At 48.6% G+C, this 26,080-nt stretch overlaps 1 protein-coding gene across 5 annotated transcripts; it reads right to left on the reverse strand.

Annotated features, from left to right (window-relative positions):
• Positions 1-282: 282 nt before the first annotated feature.
• On the reverse strand, positions 283-26,080 carry CLIC6 (CLIC family member 6). Of its 5 annotated transcripts, none has more exons than XM_088051200.1 (7): positions 24,596-26,080; positions 23,744-24,235; positions 8,211-8,320; positions 7,866-7,991; positions 6,453-6,559; positions 5,625-5,806; positions 283-4,034 (listed from the first exon to the last, which is right to left on the reverse strand). In XM_088051200.1, exons 1-7 carry the CDS (start codon positions 26,078-26,080, stop codon positions 3,873-3,875), a joined length of 2,664 nt encoding a protein of 887 aa, XP_087907326.1. In that variant the 3' UTR covers positions 283-3,872. The 5 variants fall into 5 exon arrangements, with proteins under 5 accessions (XP_087907326.1, XP_087907324.1, XP_087907325.1 ...); XM_088051198.1 differs by having other exon boundaries at positions 23,744-24,550; XM_088051199.1 differs by having other exon boundaries at positions 24,389-26,080.

Raw genomic sequence — 26,080 nt, forward strand, 5'->3', positions numbered from 1 at the left:
TCACTCTCCTTTTCACCTGGGGACAGCTCCTTGTCACTCTTGCTGTCCCCTCGGGAGTGCTCCTTGTCACTTTCCATTGGGTACAGCTCCACATCACTTGTGCTGTCCTCAGGAGCGACCTCGATGTCCTCTTCCACTGAGGACAGCTCCTCATCAGTCGGGCTGTACCCTGAAATGACCACGATGGCCTCTTCTGCTGGGGACAGCTCCAGGTCACTTGTGCTGTCCCCTGGAAGGACCTCAATGTCCTCTTCTGCTGAGGACAGCTCCTCATCAGCCAGGCCCTAACCCTAACCCTAACCCTAACCCTAACCCTAACCCTAACCCTAACCCTAACCCTAACCCTAACCCTGCTTGAGACCTTGAATTTGCAAACATTTTTGGGTCCCACCTTTGGCTGCCTGAGCTCCACTGGTGGCAGCTTGAGGGGCATCAGTGAAGTGCAGGAGGATGAGGACACGTGGGATGGAGATGGCTCTCTTGGCACAGAGAAGATCCTGGCCTTTTCCATCCACTGGCCTCTCCTTCCAGCCTCATCCCTCACTCTTGGCCTCCTTCGCAGGCTCAGCAGGTGGCCTTGGGCAGGCTGGGAGTTGGGGTTCACCTTCTTGCTGTCCATCCTCTATGTAATGTGATGTCTTGCAGTGCAGACGGATGCAGGGAGCTGCTTCTTCCTGAGAGAGCGGCTCTCCTGGGACTGAGCACCCCAGGGCTCTGCGCCCCTTGGATACCCTCAGCCTCGATGGCTTCTTCCACTAATGACCGCTCCTTGTCAGTCAGGCTGCCCCCTGAAATGACCTTTTGGTCATGGATGGCCTTTTCTGCTGGGGACAGCTTCTTGTTACTTATGCTGTCACCTCAAATGGCCTCAATAACAACTTCTACTACTTTGACTTCTACTGTGTCTACGTCTATGTAGATACTTCTGCATTTTTCCAGTGGAAAGGGCTCGTTGTCATTCACTGGGGACAGCTCCTGGTCACTTGTGCTGTCCCCTGGAGAGAGCTCGATGTCCTCAGTCACTGGGGACAGCTCTGGGTCACTGACATTTCCCCCTCGGGACAGCTCGTTGTAATCTGCTCTTTCTGGAGCTGTGCCCGTGAGGCTGCGCTCCATGGTTCAAGCTCCCGAGGGGATGGGTGGCACAGGCTGCAGCTGCCAGCTCGGGGACACACGGGCTGTGCCCTCCTGGGCCACCCTGAGCGGGGGCAAGAGCACCCTGGGCACGGGGGTGTGTGGCTGCCCAGGACAGGGGCTGCAGGGCTGGGGCCCCTTCTCTCCTGCGCTCCCCAGCTCTGTGCCCTGGCTGCGAGTGTCCCTGGGACTCACCAGGCAGGGCAGTGGTGGCAGCAGTGGCAGTGGTGGAGATCATAGCAGTGGCAGCGTTGGCAGCCTGTCCCCACAGTGGGACAGGGCCCGGCTCCGGCTGCCCTGCGGTGCTGCCTGCGGCTGCCTGAGCTCCACTGGTGAGACCGATGGTTTGTTCAGGTTTTTGGGTCCCACCTTTGGCTGCCTGAGCTCCACCGGTGGCAGCTTGATGGGCACCTGTGAGGAGGATGAGGATGAGGATGAGGAAATGTGTGACAGAGATGGCTCTCTTGGCACAGAGAAGATCCTGGCCTTCTCCGTCCACTGGCCTCTCCTTCCTGCCTCATCCCTCACTCTTGGTCTCCTCCTCTGGCTCAGCAGTTTGCCTTGGGTGGGCTGGAAGTTGGGGTTCCTTTTCTCCTTGTCCATCTCTTCATCTGTCTCCTCCACCCCCTGCTGCAGAGCCATCCAGGGAGCCGCTTCCCCCAGACAGGCAGCAGCTCTGGGGACGCCGTTTGCTTCCCTTGGTGACAGTTCACTGGAACTGTCCTGTGTCCTTTGATAAGCTCTGCGTCCTCATCTGCTGCAAACTGGGGAGCCCAGGCCCTCCGTGAGCAGCCGGTTGTCCCCAGGAGACGTCCCTCCCGCTTCAGGCGGGCGCTGCGGGCGCTGCGGGCGCTGTTCCGCTGCTCCTGCCTGAGGCCACAGCCGGAGGAGTAAAACAGGGCACCGAGAGCAGGGATTGCTCCCACAGCCTCCCTCCCGGCAGGACTGCGGCTCACACGGGGCGGCCAACACCAACGGGAGCTGGGACACCAACGGGAACAGGAAGAGGAGGATGGAGATACATCCAAGAAGATGAAGGCGAAAGCAAAAAAGATGTAGAAGACAAAATATAAAGAAGAATATTAATAAGAGTAAGAATTAAAAAATATACAGGAGTTTAGAAGAAGATTAGCAGAATGAGAATAAAAATTTAGGAATACATAAATGAAGATAAAATTTAATGAATAGTTAAATTAGCATATAATTAGTATTTTTACATATTGTATATTTATACTACAGTCTCTGATATAAAAATATGAATAAAAAATGTGATTAATTATGACATATTATAATGTCCCAGAAAATTTCTAGATAAAGAGAGAACACTGTTGCAGTAAGAGAAGAATTTGTCTATTTTTGCTAAGCAAGTTTGTAAGGCCCAAGAAAAGCGTCTCCAGATTTGATGTCCCGTCTGTGCGAGGTGCCCATGGATTTTCTGGGTGCCAGTGAGTCCCCTGTGAGCAGGGAGTGCTGAGCCCCAGCGGCAGCGGGAGAGTTCCCGGCTGGGCCGGCAGGGCAGGGCTGGCCCTGCTCTCTGCAGGCAAACGAAAGGCGCCCGTTGAGGCCGGCTGAGAGAGAAGTGTGCTGGGAAGCCTTTGCAGCAGGGCTGGGCAGCCCAATGCCCACCTTGTCCCCAGCCCAGAGCCCTGAGTGCCACGTCCAGCCCTTCCTTGGGCACCTCCAGGGATGGGCACTGCAAAGCTCCCTGGGCAGCCCCTGCCAAGGCCTGAGCTCCCTTTCCATGGGCAAATTCCTGCTGCTGTCCACCCTGAGCCTCCCCTGGCCCAGCCTGAGGCCGTTTCCCCTTGTCCTGTTGCTGTTCTCTGGGAGCAGGACCCCACCCGCACCTGCCAGCCCCTCCTGGCAGGGAGTACAGAAGGATTGTTCCTTTCTTAGGCCCTCTCCTCCTCCTCCTCCTCCTCTCTGCTTTCCAAAAGCAAAGAAGAATCACTGCAGGGTGACAAATGCCACATGAGAATATTTGGACTGGATGTTCACCCATTTCTTGTGTCCCCAGGGACAACCCAGTGTCTCCTCCCTCCCTTGCCCAATATCCAAGAGCAGAGAGTCCCTAGGCCAGCGTTCCTCTCTGTGGGAGCAGCAGGTGAAAGTTTGGGCACTTCTGCAGCCCTGAGAGAGGGGAAGGCAGCAATTCTCCTTTCTTTCTTTCATTCTTTTCCACACCAAAGGAGACTCCTGCAATGGGAAAAGGAATTGTTCTTGGTGGAGCTGCCCTGCGAGGCTCCAGCCCACAGGAGAGGCCTGGGGGACATCAGGTGTGGTCCCAGCTGCAGGTTGGGCTCTCCCCTGGGTCACTCAGGGGCTGCTGGTTCAGGGCAGTGAAGCAGATAGAAACCATCCAGTCAAAGGTGAAGTTTGGCCAGAAGTGTGAAGTAGAGACCAGGGTCAGCATGTTCAGGGTGTTCCAACAGGCCTATTTCATCCCAAAATGCAGCAGTTTAGACTGTAATTGTGCGACCTACACTGCTTCCCAAAATCCTACAGATCTTTACTATTGATGGATGCCTTTTCCTTGGAATAACTACTGACTTTCCAGCGTGCAAAACACACAAACACACACACACAATTTAAGAAGGAGTAAATAATGCAATACAATCATTATAAAAGGATTGGCCAATAGCAGAACTTAAAATCACACCGCAGAATCTCTGCTGGTTTTTGCTTTCCCAGCTTGGCTGTTGCCAATCACAGAAACAATAAACAGAGGCATCTTCTGGTTACTTCATTCTTTTTGCCACATCCAAATATGCATATTCAATCTCCTGGTCAGCAGGGCACGTGTTTGTAAATTCATCTCTCGCATACGCGTTTTTCAAGTATCTGGAAATCCCTGTCATTTCGGGTGGGAAATGAAAATTTCGGTATTTTTTTGCAACAACCTTTCATTAAAAGAGAAGAAAAAAGAAAAGAAAAACATCATTACACATATAATGTGCAAAATCCCAAACATCCCAAGCCTACTCTTTATGCCCATTTTTCATTTCCAGTTTGTGAATCTGGTGGTTTTGGGAAAGAAGAGGGAAAAACATAAAAAGAAGACATGGGATGTAGAAAGCTGCTGAACTCCCTTTAAAGGATTTATTTGTGTCTATATCTATCTTGCTAAAGTTATGCAAAGCCATGTGGAGCAGTAGAACAAACTGGAAGAGATACAGTTTAACCCAGCAAAGATAAACCTGAATTAACAGAATAATCCTACAGGAATAAATTGGCCCATACTTGGAAACTTTCAGTGAAACCGGAAAAGATTGAATTAAATCCCTTCATTTCAAATGATCAGGGAAGACAATTCTTGGCTGAGCCCTAATCCCTGCCTGCAGGCAGCAAGGGTGATGTGACAGGGTGGCATTCCCTCCTCTGTCCTTCTCCACGAATTCACCTGACCCGAGGGGATTCTCCCCTGTGCTGGCCCCGGCTGCTTCCCAAGGTTTGCTGTGCCTGAGTGTGGGAAAGGGCTCATCCCTGGCTGCTGTCTGCGATAGGATCAGCCAGGAGATGGCTGGGCAAAGTTTTCACTAGTGGAGGTGTTGGAAAGCGATGGGATCCCCTCTTCCTCTGACAGAGTGGGAGTGTAACAGGAAACTTCCTGAAGTGACCGTGTTTGAAAATCAATGGAATTCCAGTGTGGTCATTTCTCTTCCAGAGCCTCGCAGAGTAGAATCCCAGAATCCCAGAATCCCAGAATTACAGAATGGTTTGGGTTGGAGGGACCTTAAAGCTCATCTTGTTCCACCCCTGCCATGGCAGGGACACCTCCCACTGTCCCAGGAGCTCCCAATGTCCAGCCTGGCCTTGGGCACTGCCAGGGATCCAGGGGCAGCCCCAGCTGCTCTGGCAATTCCATCCCAGCCCCTGCCCACCCTGCCAGGGAACAATTCCTGCCCAAGATCCCAAGATCCAGCCCTGCCCTCTGCCACTGGCAGCCATTCCCTGGCTCCTGGCCCTGCAGCCCTTTGTGAAAAATCCCTCTCCATCATCGTAGGCTGTGACAACACCAGTCCCAGGTCACTGGAGCTGTTCAGGTGTGTGTGGATGCTCCACAGCCCTGCAAGAGGAGACTTGGAGCCTTGCCTAAGAGGCAGTGGGTGGAGGCCACCCTGTCAGAACTTGAAATTAAACATGGAAGAGACAGAAATTGGGATGGACAATACAATAACCTTCCTTGGCTGTGGTCATGTGCACTTTGCATGTGAAATGCAGATGAGAACACTTCTCTGCAGGCCTGAATTCAGCACTCATTTCACCCTTTGGCTGTGAGAAGCTCAGCCACTGCAGTCAGAGCACAGATACGAAACAGCTCCTGCAGACCTGCAGCCATCCAAGTGAGGATCACCCTGGCTGTGCTGCAAGGAAATGGCCTCAGTGTCCCTGGGTGTGCACTCAGAGAAAGGATCCCTCTGCCATCTGGAAAAGGACTTCAGCTGCTGTGCTTCCCTGCTCTCCAGGAGGCTAAAAAAGCAAATGCAAACCTTGATTATGTGGAGCTTTGGTAGGAGGTTGCAATCTGCTAAAGTGAGCTCGTCTCCATCCAGGAATTTCCGGCTGGAAACAGTGATCTCCTCTGTGCTGTAAGCATCGATTTCATCGGGCAAGGGGCTATTTAAATAGTTGTCCAGCTTCTTCAGGGCTTTAAGCAAAGATTTTTCCAAATCTGGGTTAAGACAATAAAAAGATCATTCAAGCCTGTACCAAGGTCCCTGTGACACCGAGCGACTCCTGCATCCTGTCTCCTGGCAGCAGCCCAGACATCTGGCTGTGCCAACTCCTGCAATTCCTTGATCCTAGGCTTAAACCTTAATGCTGGGATAAGGGCTCTAAGGAGCTAAAGGGAGTTCTGGGAAAAACCATCCTGGGGCCACGTTACCAGGAATGGCTCCTCAAACCCTCCCTCACAGGAGAGGATTTCTCCCTAATGTTTCATCTCACCCTGCCCTCCTCCAGCCTAGAGCCATTCGTGAGGGTCCTGCTTTAGGGATGTGCCAAGGGGCTGGAGAATCTCTTAATTCCAGAGGGCTTTTGGCAAAGCTGTGGGGACAAAGGTGTGGGGAAGGTGCAGCCTCTGCAGACCCAGAGCTGAAGGAGTGAGGTGGAATTGGTGATCCCATGGTCACAGCAGTTTTTGCTTTCACTGACTCTTGGAATCCTTGATTAAAGGAGGCACAAATTTCCAAAGCCTCCACACTCTGGAATATCTCTGTTTAACCTGAGCTGGAAATGGGACATCTCCAACAGTGTCCTACAACTGCACAGGTCTGGTTTATCCCTCCCAGGGCTGACAGCAGGACTGCAGCACCTACTTTCATTTGCATCTTTTCTTGGGTTCTTTATAAACGCAGAGAATTTTGCAAAGACGTCATTTCCTGCAGAGTTCGACTCAGGGTGCTTCGGTGCAAGTTTGGGATACCTGAGAAGTTCAGGGAAACAAAAAGAAGTGACCCAATTATCTTTTATTTTTGTCTCCACTAATTAATGCATATTTGTTTGTAGGGTGACCACATAGAGCCACACAGGACTCAAAGGGAACCATCCTAAACTAAAAATCACTTATTTTAAACCCTCCCTAAATAATCTTTTCCTGAGGGCAATGAGAAATGATGCTTATTGCTGCAAGCACCGCCTAAATATCCCAGGGTGTCTTCCAGGCTTTCTCCTCCAGAGGTGAGGCTGCCTGGAATGTGGTTCCTGGAGGGAAAATCCTCACTTGAAGGAGCTGCTGCTCCTCTCAGGCTCCTGGCCCGGCCCACACGGGGCATCAGCAAGCTGACAGCACCATTCCAGGAGCTGGAGCTGCCAGGGATGGATAAAAATGGAAAAAACTGGAAACAAGGAGCTGCTTCCCTGGTTTAAGTCAGGTTTGGCTGCTTGAGAAGGGAGTGCAAGGAGGGGACTGATATCCCAGAGGAGAAGAGCTCTGTGGGGTAGGGGACACAATGCTGGGACAATGGAGGGCAGAGGGGTTTGGGGCGAGGTGGGAAGAGCTGCTTGGATGGGGGAGCCAAATCCAAAACTCAGACCCTTGTGCAGCCCGATGGACCCACGTGGACACTCTGAAAGAGCCCCAGCACATCCACTGTGCACGAGGTGCTCACTGCCCTCGGCTTCACCGAATCCCAGAATCACCAGGGCTGGAAAACACCTTCAGCACCATCCAGTCCCACCATCCCCACCCCAAACCACCTCCCTAAGAGCCACAGATGAACACTTCCAGAGATGGTGATCCACCCTGGGCAGCTCATTCCAATGCCTGACCACTCTTGAATGCAAAACCTTTTTCCAGTCTCCAATCTGAACCTCCCTTGGCATAACTCGAGGCCATTTCCTCTCACGCCTTCACTTGGGACATGGCAGAAGAGCCCGACCCCACCTCACTGCAGTGTCCTTCAGGTGGTTTTAGAGAGCAGTGAGGTTTCCCTGAGCTTCCCTTTGCCCAGGAAGAACAATTATTTGTGTGGTGTGAAGGGGGAGCCTCAAGCAGGGAAAAGGTTTCAGCAGCAGCCCCCAGGTTTCCACGGGATGGATTCCATGCCCTGGGAATGACCCAGCAGCGAGCGTGGGATGAAGGACAGCAGTGGGAGCGGCACAGCCGTGACTTGGGGACAACCTGGGGACACCCCAGTGACACCCCCAGCTCCAGCTCTGTTCAAAGTCACCCCTGGGCTGGAGCAGTCCCTGGGGATCCCCCCACCCTGAGGGGACCGGGAATGCGGTACCGGGGCGGCGCCAGCTTTTCCTCCAAGAATTCCTCGATCTTGTTGACGTCGGTTTTCACTTCCCCATCAAAGGTCATGAACGGGGGGTTGGTGCCCGGGGCCAGGTTCTGCAGGTCTGCAGGTTTTCTGGGAAAGAAAAAGTCATAAAAAGTTTCTCTCCCTCCTTTTTCTGAGCCCCTTTAGGCACTGGAAGGGACTCTGAGGTCTCCTCAGAACTGCTTCTTCTCCAGGCTGGACACACCCAGCTCTCCCAGGCTGGCAGAAAAGAGTCACCCTTTAAAATCCCCGTTTTGGAACAGTTGTGCTACAAAGGTAAAATCTCAGAATTAAAAGGCACAGTCTCACCTTTTCAGATCCACGGTTGTGACATTAAATATGACACCTTTGAGCCACAGGATCATAAAGAGGCGCTGAGAGAACGGGCAGTTCCCAATACTTTCCCCATCACTGCCAGCCTACAATTGGAAAAATTACAAATTATAAACACATCTGTGTATAAATCACAGCAGTCCCTCCAAAGGAAACAGCCTCCACCTCATTTATCTATGTGGACATAAATCTGCACGAGTCACTGCAAGATTAAAATGAGTTAAATCAGTTTATGAGCACAGGAAAGAAACAGAGAAATATTTATCAGCCTAAATAGAGGTATGATGTCTAAAACACTGAAGGGAACAAGCAGAATAAATCAATTATTATTGATAATAATCAATTATTATCAACCCAAAGGGCTGAAACCCTGAAGAAGGTGGCTATGAACTGTTGCTCTCAGATAATTTATATTGCAATTTGTTAAGAGGCTTTGTTAAAATGAGGCAAAGTCTTGCAGAGGTTCTGCTGAGTGAGATTTCGTGTAACACTGCAAGAGATTGGGGGTTTCATTTTTAAGCCCTTCACATGATTCTCCTAAAGCACAGCTTTAAAATTTAGATTAAATCAGGGGCAGGAGTATTAAAACCCAAGTGCCTTACAGTTAATAGGTTATTTCTTTAAGGTTTGCAGCCCTTATAACCAAACAAGACACGAATCAAACCAATTTTGTTTGTCCTGTTTCCCTCACTCAATGCTTTTGGAGTCAGAGGCACGGGAAATATTCCTTTATCTGTGCTGAGAGGCTCTGGCACCCAGGAGAGCACTGAGTTTGGCCTAAAACCATGGAGACACCTTCTAAAGAAACTGGGAATGTGAGTGTGTAAGTTAGAGTTATCCTGAATCACTGGGTGAAAAAATAGAATTTGGAGTTTTAGGTATATTAATAAGTGAATCCAAGATGGAGACTTTGGGGTGTTGTCTCTTTCTTCTCGTTCTTCTTGTTGTTCTTCTTGTTCTTGTTCTTCTTCTTTTTGTTGTTGTTGTTGTTGTTCTTCTTCTTCTTCTTCTTCTTGTTCTTCTTCTTCTTCTTGTTCTCCTTGTTGTTCTTCTTGTTCTTCTTTTTGTTCTTCTTGTTCTTCTTTTTGTTCTTGATCTTGTTCTTGTTCTTGTTCTCCTTCTCCTTCTCCTTCTCCTTCTCCTTCTCCTTCTCCTTCTCCTTCTCCTTCTCCTTCTCCTTCTCCTTCTCCTTCTCCTTCTCCTTCTCCTTCTCCTTCTTTGTGTTTTTGGGTAATATGAGGGGATTGGATAAAGAAATCCACATTGCAGCAGCACACAGATGTTGGGTCATGGGGTCACTAAAGAAAATAAATGACTTGGCATTTGATTATTGGGTAAATAGACACATAAAAGGCTTTGGAGAGATTCTTCACCTCTCCATTTTCCCATTATTGTCTTAGTGTGTGGAGCTCTTTGTGTATATGTAATATAGATAAGGAAAGAATAAACAGCAGAGCCCGAACACGAGAAAACAGCCTCTCAGTCCTGGGAAAAGAAGCCAAGCACCAGTGTCACCGTGACACAAAGCTATCAAACAAATCTCAACTACAGCAGCAAAAACTCCTCCACATAAACAATCACACCACACAGTGCTCACCTTCACAAAGAGCTCGATGGCTGGAAAAAAGGGCCTGGCCTGGAGCAGGCAGGAGCTCGAGGGGTGCATGGCAAGGACTGGATAAATTCTGGTTCTCCCTCTGAACCTGAGGAATCTCCCTGGGTAAATCCCTGTGCTCTGTGCCCCACAAGCACCAGGAAAAGCAGGAGTGCCTCCAGCACTGCCAGGGGGATGAGAACTCTCAAAAATGCTGGAACAGCTGGACTGCTGGGCTGGAAAAGCCTTGTTTCTATCAGGAAAGCTTTGTTTGTAGGTGGCAAAGCTGAGAGCTGCTCAAAAGCTGCCATTGTGGTTTTCCTCCTACTCAGAGCAGCTGCTGGCAGCCAGGAGACACAGAACTGCTGTGGATCTCGCAAAAAATGACCCTGAAACGCTGCCAGCACGGCTTAGAAAGGAGCTGAATGCACAACAGCTCCATTTGGTTTTGTCCTGCCTCTGATGTGTTACTCACCCCGAAGGGCAGAGGAGGGCAGGGGGCTCGTGGGGACCCCTGGGTGTTGGGATGGGCACTCTCACCCTGTGCCAGGCTGTGCCAGGGAGAAGCAGCAGCCTGGGGACACTGGAGGAGCAGGCAGGTGCATCTGGAGAGGAGCTGGATCCCAGCAGCTCCTTCCCAGCTGCATCTCTGGAAATGGAGGAGTTGCCACAATCCTGCTGTCCTTGCTGTGTACCCAACACACCGGTTTGGATTGGGAGGGATCCTAAAGCCCACCCAGAGCCACCCCTGCCATGGCAGGGACACCTCCCACTGTCCCAGGAGCTCCAAACTCCATCCAAACTGGCCCTGGGCCTGTCCAGGGATGGGGAATCCACACCCTCTCTGGGTACTCTGCTCCCTGAGCCTCCTCTGCGCTGGAGAGTGAAGAAAATCAGAGGGACTGAGGCACTTCAGGCAGCTGAGGTGACCAAGGGAGCTCCTGAGGATGCAGGGAGAGGCCTCAGTGACACCCACAGGGATGTGAGCTCTGACAGGGACAATCTGAGGGATTCTGCTGATACCAGCTCAGAGTGAGCACAGAATCCCAGAATTACTGAGGTGGGAAGAACCTTCCAGGACCATCCAGCCCCTCCCAGCCCCACCCCAAACCCTGTCCCCAAGGGCCACATCCAGACTGCGACAATTCCAGGGACTCCAAACCTCCCTGGGCAGCTCATCCCAAGGCCTGACCGCTCTGTGAGGGAAATTTTCTTTACAAATCTCCAACCTGAGCCTCCCCTGGTGCCATTTGAGGCCATTTCCTCTCATTTTTTTCCCCTGTCCCCTCCTGGCTACAGGGACTTGTGCAGAGCCTGAGCCTCCTTTGCTCCAGGCTGAGCCCCTTTCCCAGCTCCTTCAGCCCCTCCTGGTGTTTTCCACACCCTAAAAATGTCTTTTTTCTAGACACAATTGTGTTTTGGCAGTGTGTGTGACAGATGCCCTCTTTTAACTAAAACAAATAAAAGTAGAATATTAAATATAAGGTTTAATTTTAATTTTTCTTTGATTTTAAATGCCCCCCTCCATCCCTGGAAGAGTCCAAGGCCAGGCTGGAGCACCCTGGGACAGTGGGAGATGTCCCTGCCTGTGGCAGGGGGTGACACTGGATGATCCTTAAGGTCCCTCCCAACATGAACCACTCTGTGATTCCATGAAAAATATATAAAAATAATTTTAACATATTAAAATTATATAGTGTCTGTATAAAACCTTTTAAAAATCCAAAATTACTTCTGTCTGGCAACAGTACTGCTAAAAAAAATAATAAAAATTTAAAAATTAATTAAAAATTAAAATTTCAATTAATTTTTGTTCACTCAATGCAACTCTAATGCACTTATTAACATTTTATGTAATATTTGGGTCAGATCACATCCAATCCAAAGCTTTTTGGCAGGAAGGGATCACCTGGAATTTTCTCTCTGTTTTCATTCCATGGCCTCAGGCTGGAGAACAAACACCCAAACACTGAATTTTACAGAATCCTTTTGATGCCACCTACTGGGCCTGAGATGTTGCTCTTGAGAGAACTCGAGATGCTGAAATTGGAATTCCAGGCTGAATTTTAAGATACAACAGGAGCAATGAAAAATACATTTTCAGGGAGAAAGTACCAATTTTGCCACTTATTATTCCATTGTTTTTCAACAGCTCCAGAGCTCTGCCTACCCACCAATACCCAACTCAAAAATCAGATATTTCAGCTGCTGTTTATTTCCTCAGCCAAAAAGCAGGGGAAAAAAAATTCCCCATGTTTAAAATGTAGCTGGTGGTTTCTGTAGATAAATTCCATTTTTGGTACTTCCAGGGGTGACTCTTGCTGTGTGTGACATTCCCAAAGGGAAGTTCAACAAGAGAGGTGTGAAAACAGCAGCTGGACAATCCTTCAGGTAAAAAAAAAATGTATTTTCCCTTCATTTTTTTTTAAATTTAAGAGCAAAATAAACCCTTTCCACTATCCCAGATTGCTCCAAGTTTTATTTAAGTTGGCCTTGGGCACTTCCAGGGATGGGGCAGCCACAGCTTCTCTGGGAATTCCATTCCAGGGCCTCACCACCCTCACAGGGAAGAGGGAAAGGGAAGTTTTATTTTCTCCATAGAGAAAAAAACCTTTGGAGCAGCTTCTGTGAACTCAGTACTGAACAAACATGGAATGAGGAATATTTAAATAATATTTTTTAAGTGAGGAGTCTGCTCCTCACTTCAAATCAAACAGAAATTCTATTCACAGACCATTAACAGGGGTGTGGGAATGCCAGAGGGTTTTTGGAAGTGTTTTTATAAAATCCTGTGTAGATTAAAAGCTTTTGGCCAAAGCTGGGCCTAAAAGAGACACCAAGGGGAAGGGGATGAAAGGAATCCAGAGCAGCTGAAGGTGATAAAAGGAATTAACTTTCCACCAAAGGTGGTGGAAGGAATTAACTTTCCACCTGCACAGCTTTAGTGAGCACAGGGCTGCTCTGAGCTGGGTGCTGCTGATCAGGGATCAGGAGAATTGGCTCAAGGCTGAGTTTATCTCAAACAGAGCATCAAACTGAGACAGGGCAGGGCTGCTCTGCCCTTCAACGGGGCTTTGGGCTCAGATCCCACCTGCACAAACCAGGAAACTCTTGCTTGTAATTTTTAAAAATTATTTTTGTTTCTTTTTTCTCTCTCTTGATTCTGCTGTGCTTCTTCTGTGAGTTTTTTTTCACTCCTGGATTTCTCAGTCTCCTCTGAGCTCTCCTTGGGGATGTTCCCTCACTGGGAATTCTGTTTATCCCAGTTCCTTTGGGATGTTCCCTCACTGGGAATTGTTTATCCCAGTTCCTCTGGGATGTTCCCTCACTGGGAATTCTGTTTATCCCAGTTCCTTTGGGATGTTCCCTCACTGGGAATTGTTTATCCCAGTTCCTTTGGGATGTTCCCTCACTGGGAATTGTTTATCCCAGTTCCTTTGGGATGTTCCCTCACTGGGAATTGTTTATCCCAGCTCCTTTGGGATGTTCCCTCACTGGGAATTCTGTTTATCCCAGCTCCTTTGGGATGTTCCCTCACTGGGAATTCTGTTTATCCCAGTTCCTTTGGGATGTTCCCTCACTGGGAATTCTGTTTATCCCAGTTCCTTTGGGATGTTCCCTCACTGGGAATTGTTTATCCCAGTTCCTTTGGGATGTTCCCTCACTGGGAATTCTGTTTATCCCAGTTCCTTTGGGATGTTCCCTCACTGGGAATTGTTTATCCCAGTTCCTTTGGGATGTTCCCTCACTGGGAATTGTTTATCCCAGTTCCTTTGGGATGTTCCCTCACTGGGAATTGTTTATCCCAGTCCTCAGGGTCAGGACACAAACTCCAAAGCTCGTTAGGATTTTGTTTCTCGTGTTTATTGGGATGTTATCACAAAACCTGGCAGCTCTCTCCAGACTTTGTGCAAACTTCTGCACAAGTTTAATTCACTGCAATCTGGTTCATTTTCTTCTGACGGTACAAAAATGGCCTTGTGGCTCACTTTGTGCCTCACTTTGTGCTCTGAAAGCACAAAATGGCCCTGAACACACAGTTCTTTTATCTTTATACTCATTCTTACCCAATTAACAATAGACACGTAAATTATTTTAATTAATGACCCAGTGAGCCATCACCTGTGAGCTGCACTGTGACATTTTCTATCCCATCACCTCCTGCTACCCAAAAACCTCTGGAAGAAGAAGATGAAGGAGAGAGAAGAAGGAAAAGAAACAACATTCTAAACCCTCCATCTTGTCTTCTGCTTTCTAAACTATTTTAAACTTTTTCAACCAATGACTTAAAAAAAACTCTCTAATTTACACACTCACACTTTCAGCTTTTTCTATCTCACTTTAACAATTGTTTTCATGTATCACCATGAAAAGATGCTCATAAATTTCATATTGTATGAAATTCAGTGCTTTTCTGGATCTCAGAGCTCAGCATCAGGAACAAGGGCACACACTCGGTGTCTCAGACTCCAAAATTGCTCCCTGACATTTTAAGTCTTGGCCAGGTTTATCCTGGCCATTGATTATCTCCTAACAGCCAACAATTCTGTTTTGGTTTCTGGAATTTGATATTATTGCTTTCAAGCAGAGTTGGAGTTGATTTACTGCCATTGTTTTATTTTAGGTTTCATGACTCGTATCTTCAATAAAGCTCTTAATTAGAAATTGTTCTTGCAATGCTCCTGGTCCTCAGGCCACGATCAGGATTAAAAAAAGGTTGGATATTTATGGGATGTCTCCCTCAGCCCTGTTTTCCTGTACTGAGCAGAGCTCCCAGCTCAAGGGGGTGACACCAGCTGGAAATTGTAATTCTCTCTAGACAGCAGAGAGGAAGATGAGGCTGAAGCTGTAATTTCACAGAATTATGGAATCATGGAATGGTTTGGAAAGGACCCTAAAACTCATCCATTTCCAGCCCTGCCATGGCAGGGCCACCTCCCACTGTCCCAGGAGCTCCCAATGTCCAGCCTGGCCTTGGGCACTGCCAGGGATCCAGGGGCAGCCCCAGCTTTTTGGGAATTTTATTCCAGAGCCTTCTCACCCTCCCAGGGAAGGATTTTCCCTCTGGATCCAACTCCCTCTCTCCCCTGTGTGCCCAGAGCCAGCTCAGGACACAGAACATTTCTTCTCTCCCTGCTTTATTTACTGCCCATGGGCTGCTGGGTAAGTAATTACTGCAGAAATTAACTTAATCACCCTGTAATTCATTAAATGTTTTTGAGGGAGAAATTCTCCATTAAGAAACAACTTTGTGGCCCTCAGCTTTTTACCTTTGAGCAGGTGCTTTATAAATAACGAGAAACAAAAGGCCCAAACTCAGTCCTGCTACTTAGATCAAATACCCACTTAAATTGATTTTGATATTAAAACCTGCCCAGTATATCCACACCCTTCCAGTTCTGATAAATGTTATAAATAAAGGAACTATTAAATGATAATTCTATAAAGTGAGCAAAAACCAAGGGAGAGCAGGTGAAAATTAAAATGTGAGATGTCTTGGATTGCATTTTTAGAGGCTGTGGTTTAGTACCATTCACCTTATTTACAATTAAGAGATTAAAAGTTAAATTTATGTGTGAAGGCACTCTTTACAAAAGAGGAAAATAAACAAATTCTGTGATGTTACAACTCTGCTGTTTTCTTGGGCCCCTCATGGTGTCACAGGAATTTATTAAAAAATAATTAAAAAAAAAAAAAAATCCCTAAAATCCATGAAACTACAAAGGAAAAATGCAAATTTCAGGTTTCTTTTCTCAAATGTGTCTCCCCACACCAGACCTGCATTTAAAGCCACTGCAGTAACTCCAGGATTTAGCAGAGCCTGGGGCAGTGCAGGGAAAATTAAATGGAAAAATAAATGGGGAAATGAAATTGTGGGCTGAAAGACTGAAAAACTTGAGCTGCACTTCAGCAGAGTTTAAATTAACCTTGCCCAATTTGGGAGTATCTTTCTCCTGCAGCAGTAATCACCATTTTGCAATTTTGATTTGAATTTTGAGTTATCCTTGGTTTGTGCTTCACTCCACCTCCAGCTGATTGGAGTCATCACTATTTGGTTGCTTTTTCAGCAGATGATGAAAATAAATTCCTGTCAGAAGAATGATTTTAGAATGATTTTAGAATGGTTTTAGAATGGTTTTAGAATGGTTTTGGAAGGAAATTCCTCCCTGTGAGGGTGGGGAGGCATCCCTGGGAGTGTCCAAGGCCAGCTCAGCCCTCTGATCACTCCCTTTGAGCCTTATCCAATCTTTAATTTGAATTTTCAAGATTATTTTCAAGCCCTTGTCAGGAGAGGAAGCAAACCTTGAGCTTTTTAAGCAAACCCAGAGGGGGAATCAGAGCCAGGAGACGCCGCCCAGTTCCAGGTCAGCGGTTTGGATCTCCCAGCAGCGATTCCCAAACTTCCCCGCGCCGGGAATTCCGCAGGGTTTGCGTCCCTGGGAACATTCCCAGGTCACAAGCAGCAGCCCAAATGCTATTACCCATTTATCCTGTTACAGGAATTATCCTTAAATCCCTCCCTGCTATTCCTAATCCCCATTTAATAACGTGGCGAGGCGCCAGCTCAACCTGGAGACAAAAAACCTTCACATCCCTCGGAAATTCTTGCAGGGAATTACTTCAACAAAAGGGTTTTATATTCCTGAATATGTTATAGGGCTGGGAAAAACGGATTAAAGGGAATTTCTGGGATACATCCTGTTTTACACTGCACTTTTACTGACCCTGCAACACAGCTGGGCTGCTTCAAGCTAAATACAAAAACTAAAAAAAATTATATATAAAAACTATCTATATACTTCTATATAGATAAAAAGCTATAAATTTTAAGTTATAAATTATAAGTTATATAATATATAAGTTTATTTATAAACTTATTCATTATATATATTATAAATTTATTTATTTTTGTATTATATAAAATCATATATAAATTTATGTGTATATCGATTTTATAGATGTGTATAAAATTATTACATAAATTTTATGTAGTAAACACAGTAAAAACTGAAATTATACATATATGTATAAGTTAATACATATAAATGGTATACAATACATAGAAACAAAACAATATATATAAATTATATGTATAAAATACCTGTGATTTGTGCTGGAAACCAATAAGTAAAGAAATAAGAAATAGTCAGATAAAGAAGTTATTTTGTGCAGTTTCAGGTAGAAAATACTTTGCCAATAATATTCCCAATTTAAATCCAGAGGTAAAAGTGAAATATTAAAAGAAGAGGGGAGTTTTTTTCACCTCCAAAAATTTGTGATCTTTTGGTCCACACAGAATAAATTAAACCCTGTCAGCTGCAGTGGGAAAGTGCCCTCCAAGAACATTTAAAAATTGAATAAAAAAACCTTCCATTCCCACTGTAAATTCCAATTCCAGGTTATTCTCTATCCTGCTCTTCCCAGCACCTCCCTTCTTTGGGAAATGAGGAGAAACACAGCATTGCTAATTAAAATAGAGCTTTGAATGATTCACTGCAGGAATGCTATTTAAAACCCACTGGATGTAAGGCTGATCTTCGTGGACAGGATTGTCCCTGTGATCCCAGATCCTGGAGAATCCCCTTGGAGCTCCTGGCAGAGGGAGCTGATGGCCTTGCTGGTGGCTTTTTTTCCACAGGCTCCAAAATGTTGAAGTCTTTTGGGTATATTTGGGCCCTGTTTTGAGTTTCACCTGCTCCATTATGAAAAAACTGGTTTATTTTTTTATTATTTTTAATTTTTTTTGTATTTACAAAACGCTCCTCTTCTCTAAGAGCTTTTAAAATCCATTTCCAAAGCAGCCACCAGGGAAATGTCAATGATTCACCAAGGCACAAATGGGAATTTTCCTGCAATTTGAGCAAATGTTTAACTTGTTTGTACCTGCCCCATTTGAATAACTCAGGGAAGGCTTTGCTTTCACTGCTCTCGTTCTGCTGTTTGACTCTGGTCTCTGACAACTCCATTTCTGAATATTTGCAATATTCTTACATGTGCTCCAATTTCAGCACATGGAGAGAAATGAAACAAAAAGAGAAATTCCACCTTTGTCCTTCTGCCTGCAACAGCAGTGCCAGGCTGTCAAAGCAGTTTTCTTGGAGAAATTCAGTATTTTGAGGAAGGAATTAAAACCTTTCAGTGCTGACAGTGCTGTCACTGAGAGCAACTGGAATGGAGTCATTGAGTTGAGTTTTTATCAGGAAATAATCAGACATTGCAAATGAAAATGCAGTCAAGGCCTTATCACAGGGACATTTTATCACCGCAGCAAGGAGATTTTGGGTCACCTTCCCAAGGGTGAAGACTTGGGCAGAGGCAGGGGGACAAGCAATTAAATTTTAAATAATCAGGGAATATCCTGAGCTGGAAGGGACCCACAGGGATCATCCAGTGCCAGCCCTGGCCCTGCCCAGACCCCCCAACAATCCCAGCCTGGGCATCCCTGGTGGAGCTCTGGCAGCCTCAGGGCCATTCCCATTCCCTGCTCAGTGCCCCAAAACCCTCAGGGGGAAAAAAAAGGAAGCTGTAGGACCTTTCCAGGGAAAAAAAGGGAATACACTCATTGATGGCACAGGAGGAAGTCTCCACACTTCACTTCCCCTTCCATCAACTCTCATTTTTCCTTTCTCTGCCTGATTCCCTTTCCTAGCTCTCTCTGGTTAAACACTATAAAACTGCAATCACCAGGAATAAACATCCTGAAAAATCCTGGGCATTCTGAGAACTTCCATTATCACTTCTGCTTCACAGAATTTAAACTAACAAAGAGTCATAAATATGGATTTGCACACAACACTGGCAGAAAGGCCTTACACTGGCAGGTGGTATTTCCATAAAAATCTCACTGATGGAATCCCAGAATGGTTTGGGTTGGAAGGACCTTAAAGATCATCTCATTCCAAACCCCTGCCATGGGCAGGGACACCTTCTACTGCAATTTTTTTGTTTAAAGAAGGCTCTTTTCAAAGTTTCCCCTGATGTTTTTAATAATTGGATTTTAGTATAGTTACGTTTTCCAAGTTATTGGTCAAATCACTTTCCAGAAAATCACTCCCCACACTCTAATGTTTTATATTTGTGAATGCCATGAGTTCTCTAGACTGGTTTGTTGTTCTTCTACAGAAAACATCAATCAAGCTTCAAATTGAACAGGCAGAGTGAAAAGGCCCTGGCAGAGCTGCAGGATAATCCCCTCATCCCCAAATGATCACATTTGGAAGAGCCCTCCAAGCTCATCCAGTGCCACCATCACAACCTCTCAATCCCACATCCAGAGGAAACACTTCCAGGGAAGTTTCAGAGGAAGGCTGAGGTTTTCTAACAGGATTTAGAGACTGAAGTTTAATTTCAGACACCAGGGACTGAAATCACAAGGAAAACTTCCCCCCTTGGCCCTGCTCTGTGCTTCCCACAGGTGAGAACAGGTTTTATAAAGACAAAATTCAGGAGCACAGGCCCCATGGGTGGAATTTGGGCAGCTGGCTGATCTCATCAGGAGACTCTGCTGGTTCCAGCCAGCACAAAATCCAAGCTGTGTCCTGGGCCTGGATCAGGAGAGGGTTCCCTGTTTAATGAAGGGCTTACACAGCACGTGACTTTAAGCTTGTGCTTAAAGCAAAACACATGGTGTGGGGCTTTACTGCAGCAGTCAGCTGGGAGGAAATAAAAATAGGAATAGGGCCAGGAAGCTTTGAAGACCTTGACTTTCTTTCAATTTTTTTTAATTTTTTTTTTTTTTTTTTTCCTTTTTCCTAAAACCAACCTTCAAACCACTGAGATCGGCCCTGGGAGCGAAGAGAGGCCTGAGGCCTGGACAGGCCTGGGGGAACATGGAGATTTAACATTTCCAAAGCACCAGCAAAGAATGATTCCAGCAGGTATTTACCCAAAGAGGTTGTGGTTCCCTTATCCCTGGAATTGTCCAGGGCCAGGTTGGACAGGGCTTGGAACAATGTGGGACAGTGGAAGGTGTCCCTATGGGATGGGCTTTGAGGCCCTTTCCAACCCAAACCAATCATTGATTCTGACTAAACCATACAAAAATAACTTAGATGCAACTTCATATTTCTGATCACTGATTTCTATCTGTTGATTTATGTCAACCTGGGAAGGGAGGTTGGTCTGTCAGTTGTCTAAATCCCAGGAATCACCAAGGTGGGAAAAGCCCTTCAGGATCACCCAGCCCCAGCAGCATCACCCCAAACCCTGTCCCCAAGGGCCACATCCAGACTCCTCTGGGACAATTCCAGCGACTCCAAACCTCCCTGGGCAGCTCATCCCAAGGCCTGACCACTTTCATAGGGAAAATTTTTGTTGTGATCTCCAATCTGCCCCTCTCCTGGTGCCATTTAGGGCCATTTGGAGCCCTGGGACACGGCAGCAGAGCCCGACCCCCCTCACTGCCCCTCCTGGCAGGGAGTTGTAGAAGGATCCCCCTGAGCCTCTTTTTCTCCAGGCTGAGCCCCTTTCCCAGCTCCCTCAGCCATTCTTGGAATCACAGAAAGGTTTGGGTTGGAAGGGACCTCAAAGCCCATCTCATCCCCAGAAAAGCTGCTGCTCACGGTGCTCCCAACACACCCAACAACCCTGAGAGTTCCCAGCAGAATTCGTAATGCTAGTTCCTCTTAAGCTGCTTTAGGGAACCTGGAATTGCCATATTCCAGCTGAAAAAAACACTCAGAGGAATCTGTGAGAGAGCAAATACCCACAGGAGGGGAGCCAGCTTCCTGCTTTGGAAGAAATGCTGCTTTGGTGCTTTTTGTGCAGCCAGGGAGCCCAAATCACACAGCCCTGGGGCTGTGCTGATCCTGCTGGGCAGAACTTTATAACCTTTTTTTTATTTCTGGGATAACTTGCACTGAATCCCTGAATCCCTGAGGCTGGAAAAGCCCTCCCAGCCCACGGAGTCCCAGCTGTGCCCCATGCCCACCCTGTCCCCAGCCCAGAGCTTTCAGAACTCCTCAGTTAAAAAAGCAAAAAGGGCTCATTGACGATGCAAATGAAAATATCCAAAGGAACGGTGGAGGGGAGCAACTTACAGAAATATGACAGGATTTTAAATGACAGGGTTTTTAAAGTTAAATCTTAACTTTTCTTTTCAAGTGGCAGTGATGTGGCACCTGAGGTCCTGCGGAAGATCCAAGGAGTGGAGCTCAGGAAGGATAAAAGCAAGGAGTGAGGAGAAGGGAGCAGAACCCTGTTTGTGGAGCTGGTGGAACTCTGCCCACAGAAATCTTTAATTTCACTTATTGAGATCATTGAAATACTGAGCTCCTGGGGTGAATCTGCACTAAAAAAAGGTCCATAAACAGCTGCCCACCTGGATTTGGACACAGCACAATTTTTGGTTGTATAAACCCCACTCACCTCAATCAGTTACACCCTGAGTGAGGTGGAAAAATCAAGATTTTCAGCACCAGCACCTGCTCAGTGATGCCAATGCCAAAGTTTACAGCAAGCACCAGGTGCATCACAGACTCCACTCAATGGGAATCCAGGTGTTCCAGGGAGCTGAGGGTAAGAAATCCACGGATTTCTTACCTACAGCACTCACAGCTCAGCTGCTACTTTATAATTTAAGTTCTATTTAAGGCCCAGATTCATCACATCAGACAAAAGAAGATTTTTTTTTTTTTATTTTTTCTTTTTGTAGGAAGCCCCCATTCCCATTTAAGCTGGGTACACAGACTCTGGAGGCAGGAATGGAGTTGTTCCCATTTCTGTACTCCCAGCAAAGCTTTTCCTTTCTCATTTTTTAGTCCTTTCTGTAACTCTGCACAACTCAGTGTAAAGTCACTCAAGGATATCTCAGGAGAGGGGCAAGGAAATTCTGCTGCAGACAAGTAACCCCTAGCTCTGATGGGAATGAAATCATCCTCTGAATGCAGATAAATGATTTATCCAAACTGGATAAATCCCCCTGCTTTTCCTTGGGTAAAATCTGTCACCTTGTGCTCATGGTCAGCTTTGACTAAAATCCATTTAACCCTGAAAATGAAGAAGAAGTGTTTTGGGAGATGAGCAAGGCCTTGTGCTCCAACTGGGTTGTTTGGCCAAGTGTTTGTGGCACAGGGAAATCCTTAGGAATCTTTGGAATATTTTTGGAAGAATCAGTTGTGATTCTGTTGAGTTTTCCATCTATAAATAATTAAATCATTTCAACTTAGAAATAAACTCTTAAGTCTTAGATAAATGTTCTATTGCATAAAATTAATGGAGTGAATTTTGGTGAGAATTCAGGTATATTCAAATGGTTAAAAAGGAATAAATTCGGACATTTACAGAAGTTTTCTGATCAATAAAGGGCTTTTGCTACAGAGAGGGGTAAAAAGCCCTTGAGGAGCAGAGAACACAAGGTACCAGGGACACTGAATTCCCAAGGAATGGAGATCTGGATGACCTTTGGGGAAATTTACCTTTGAAACACCTGGAATAATGGGTATTTTTATCTAAAGAAAATAACTGCTATTGTTCCATGGGCAAATGGAAATCAGGGAGCAACCAGGGAAAGCCTCAAGGGAATTCTGATGTTTTGTTCTTCCAGGGTTTTTTTTTCCCTGAGGCTGATGCTTCTTAGAACATTATCACTGACAGAGCATTTTAATGTTGGCCTGACCTAGGATAAAATTCCCTAGCAGGGGAACTACCAGGATTATTCCAGCACTATTCCTGTGTTGTTTTCTTGTGCATTTTCTCCCATTTAGGGATTTTTTTTTTCTCTGTATTTGTATTGTGCTATCAAACCATGGCATGGCCATTTTGGTGCCATTTGGCTTTTTTTTTCTCTTTTCCTGGAGAAACTTGTGCCAACCTGTAACTAAAAACAAATCCAATCCAAACTACAAAAATCCAGCTCCAGGTGAGGCAAAAATACTCAAGCTTTGTAATACAGAAATAATTAGAAAAGCAGCTGGATTATTTTCTAAGCATTCTTAAATTACCAATATTAAACCCATCACAAAAATGCTCCTCCCTTCTCCTTCTGCCTTTATTAATTCACAAATATTTTCAAAGCCCACATTTAATCCCAAGATTTGGGGACCACGGAGTCACAACAAATGCTCTTATTCTCTAGGCTGCTCTCTCATTTTGGCCATGTTTTCCTCCCACAGAGTGGAAGGCACCAAGTTTTAATTCTAATTTTCATTTTATTGTGAATTCTGGCTGGCAGAAGCAGCCTCAGCCAGCTCAGGAGGAACAGGATGGGATGGTTTCTAGAGGAGAAGGTCCCAAATGCCTTCTGCTTCCCCAGCTTTATTTCCTTAGCTTTATGTTTATCCCACCCCACTCCACATTTTAGTCCAGAGGGCTCAGAGGAGAGGGAAGAAATCACCTCCAGATGCTCTCTGCACACTGAAAATCACCATCTCATAAAGACTGTGGATGGCTGCTGTTCCCATGCCAAATCCCAGGGATTTTGGTGGGATTCCAGCCACAGGATAGAAAGGTTTAAAGCTCTACTCAATAAAATACCACAAATTAGTTTTGGTTTCCCCCCTTCCCCCCCCCCCCCCCCCATTTCCCTGTAACCCAGATCTTCCCTTCAAACAAACACAAACTGAACAATTACAAGGGATGCTCTTTACTGACTGTGAATTCAGCCAAAATTTGGGACAATTCTCTGAATGTCACCTGTAATTCGTGTTAGAAAGTCCCAGCATCACCTTTGAAACATTTCCCAGTCTCTTCCCTGTCAGACCCTATGGTGAGAACCCCTCTCCCTGCATTTTGGACATCTGAAAATGCACGGAGAACTCCTTATGTTTCCTGAAGGGATGAGGAGTCAGAGACAAGTTTACACCGGGCGTTAATAACCAAATCACCTTAGCCAGGCCACATTTAAATGCCTCTCACCACAGGGATCCTGGAAGAGGAGATTCCCTACGGTGATTCCCCGGCAGCCCCTGACGCCTACCTTGACGAAGAGGGAGATGTCGTGTTCCTGCTTCTCCTCCTCCTCCTCCTCCTCCTCCAGGGCTCTCGGCGAGCCCGTCCCGTCCTCCCGGAGCAGCGCCCGGTGCCGCTCCCCGTTCAGGCTCCGATCCTCGGCATCCCAGCCGCTCTCGGGGCCGGGGCTCCCGCTGCCCGCTGGCCCCGGGGCTCCTGTCCCCGCTGCCGGTCCCCGCTCCGCATCGCCACCGGGGCCGCCCGGGGACCGGGGAGCGCCAGCGGGGACCCCCTGGGCGGGCAAGGCCACCTGCGCTGCCCCGCGGCTCTCGGCAGCATCCGCGCTCCGCTCCGCAGGGACCGACCCTGCGGGGGCTGCGTCCTGCACCTCATCCTCGGGGACTGGAACTGCCTCCTGCACCGCATCCCTGGGGACTGGAACTGCCTCCTGCACCGCATCCCTGGGGACTGGAACTGCCTCCTGCACCTCATCCCTGGGGACTGGAACTGCCTCCTGCACCTCATCCCTGGGGACTGGAACTGCCTTCTGCCCCTCATCCCTGCGGACCGTCCCTGCAGGGGCTGCCTCCTGCACCTCATCCCTGGGGACTGTCATATCTGCTCTAGCTCCCTCCTGCACCTCATTCTCGGGGACTGGAACTGCCTCCTGCACCTCATCCCTGGGGACTGTCCCAGAAACCGGGGCTGCCTCCTGCACCTCATCCTTGCGGACCGTCCCTGCGGGGGCTGCGTCCTGCACCTCATCCTCAGGGACTGTCCCTGCCAGGGTTTTCTCCTGCACCTCATCCCTGGGGACTGGAACTGCCTCCTGCACCTCATCCTCGGGGACTGTCACATCTGCTGGAGCTTCCTCCTGCACCTCATCCTCGGGGACTGTCACATCTGCTGGAGCTTCCTCCTGCACCTCATCCCTGGGGACTGGAACTGCCTCCTGCACCGCATCCCCAGGGACCGTCCCTGCTGGAGTTTCCTGCTGCACCTCATCCTTGGGGATTGTCCCCAACACCTCCTCAGGGACTGTCCCTGCCGGGGCTGCCTCCTGCACCGCATCCTCGGACTCTGCTGGAGCTTCCTCCCGCACCTCATCTTTGGGGACTGTCCCAGATGGGGTTTCCTCCTGCACCGCATCCTTCGGGATTGTTCCTGCTGGAGCTGCCTCCTGCACCGCATCCTCAGGGACCGTCCCTACCGGGGCTACGTCCCGCACCTCATCCTTGGGGATTGTCTCCAACACCTCCCGGGGGACTGTCCCAGATGCGGTTTCCTCCTGCACCGCATCCTCAGCGACAGTCCCCAGCACTTCGCCAGAGATTGTCCCTGCCTGAGCTGCCTCCTGCACCTCACCCTCGGGGTCTGTCCCCACCGGGGCCGCCCCTTCCTCAGGGACTGCCGGGGCTGCCTCCTGCACCTCACCCGCAGGGACTGTCCCCAGCGCCTTTTCGGGGACTGCCACATCAGCCGGGGCTGCCTCCTGCACCGCATCCTCATCCTCGGGGACTGTCCCCGCTGGAGCTGTCGCCGCAGCCTCCTCGGGCTCTGTCGGGGCTGCCTCTCGCACCGCATCTTCAGGGACTGTCCCCGACGGAGTTTCCTCTCTCAGAGCTTCCTCGGCGTTTGTCCCGGACGGGGCTGTCGCGACAGCCTCCTCGGGCTCTGTTCCCTCTGGGACCGCCTGTCCTAGCGCCTCTGCGGGCTCTGTCCTCGATGGCTCTGTCGCCTCTGCTTCCCCGGGCTCTGTCCCCGCCGGTGCTTTCGCCTCTGCTTCCCCGGGCTCTCCTTCCGTCGGGGCTTCCTCCCCCACCGCCTCGGTCACCTGGGGCTCCGTCCCCGCCGGGGCCACCCCCACATCCTCGGGCTGCGTCCCCGCCGGGGCCACGGCGCCGTCCTCGGGCTCCGGGGCTGCCTCTTCCTTCGCCGCCTCCGTCGGAACCGCGGCCGCGTCCTCGGGCCCCGTCCCCCCCGGGGCTGCCCCTTCAGGCTCCGTCCCCGCCGCCGGTGCCACCGCCTCTCCCTCGGGCTCTGCCCTGGCAGGCGCGGAGCCCTCGGGCCCGTCCATCGCCCCCGCGGCCCCCGGCTCCCCGGCCGGCTGCCCCTGGTCCCCCGGGCTGTCCCCGCCGGGCTCCCGCCGCTCCGCTGTCCCCGGGCTGTCGGGGGAGCCGCCGGTCCCGGGGGGCTCCGGCCCCCCCTCCGCGCTCACCCGGGGCCGCTCCGCGGGCCCGTCCGGGGGCTCGGCCGCGCCCTCGGGGCACAGCCCGGCCCGAGCGCCCCCCGCCGCCGCCTCGTCCTCGCCTCCCTCCCGCGGGACATCGCTGCTCTCCGGGGGCCGCCCCGGGCTCTCCGCCAT

This window comes from Pseudopodoces humilis, chromosome 2 (genome assembly GCF_049639895.1).
Source record: "Pseudopodoces humilis isolate 2021_Gansu_Grassland_sample_001 chromosome 2, ASM4963989v1, whole genome shotgun sequence".
Lineage (NCBI taxonomy): Eukaryota > Metazoa > Chordata > Aves > Passeriformes > Paridae > Pseudopodoces > Pseudopodoces humilis.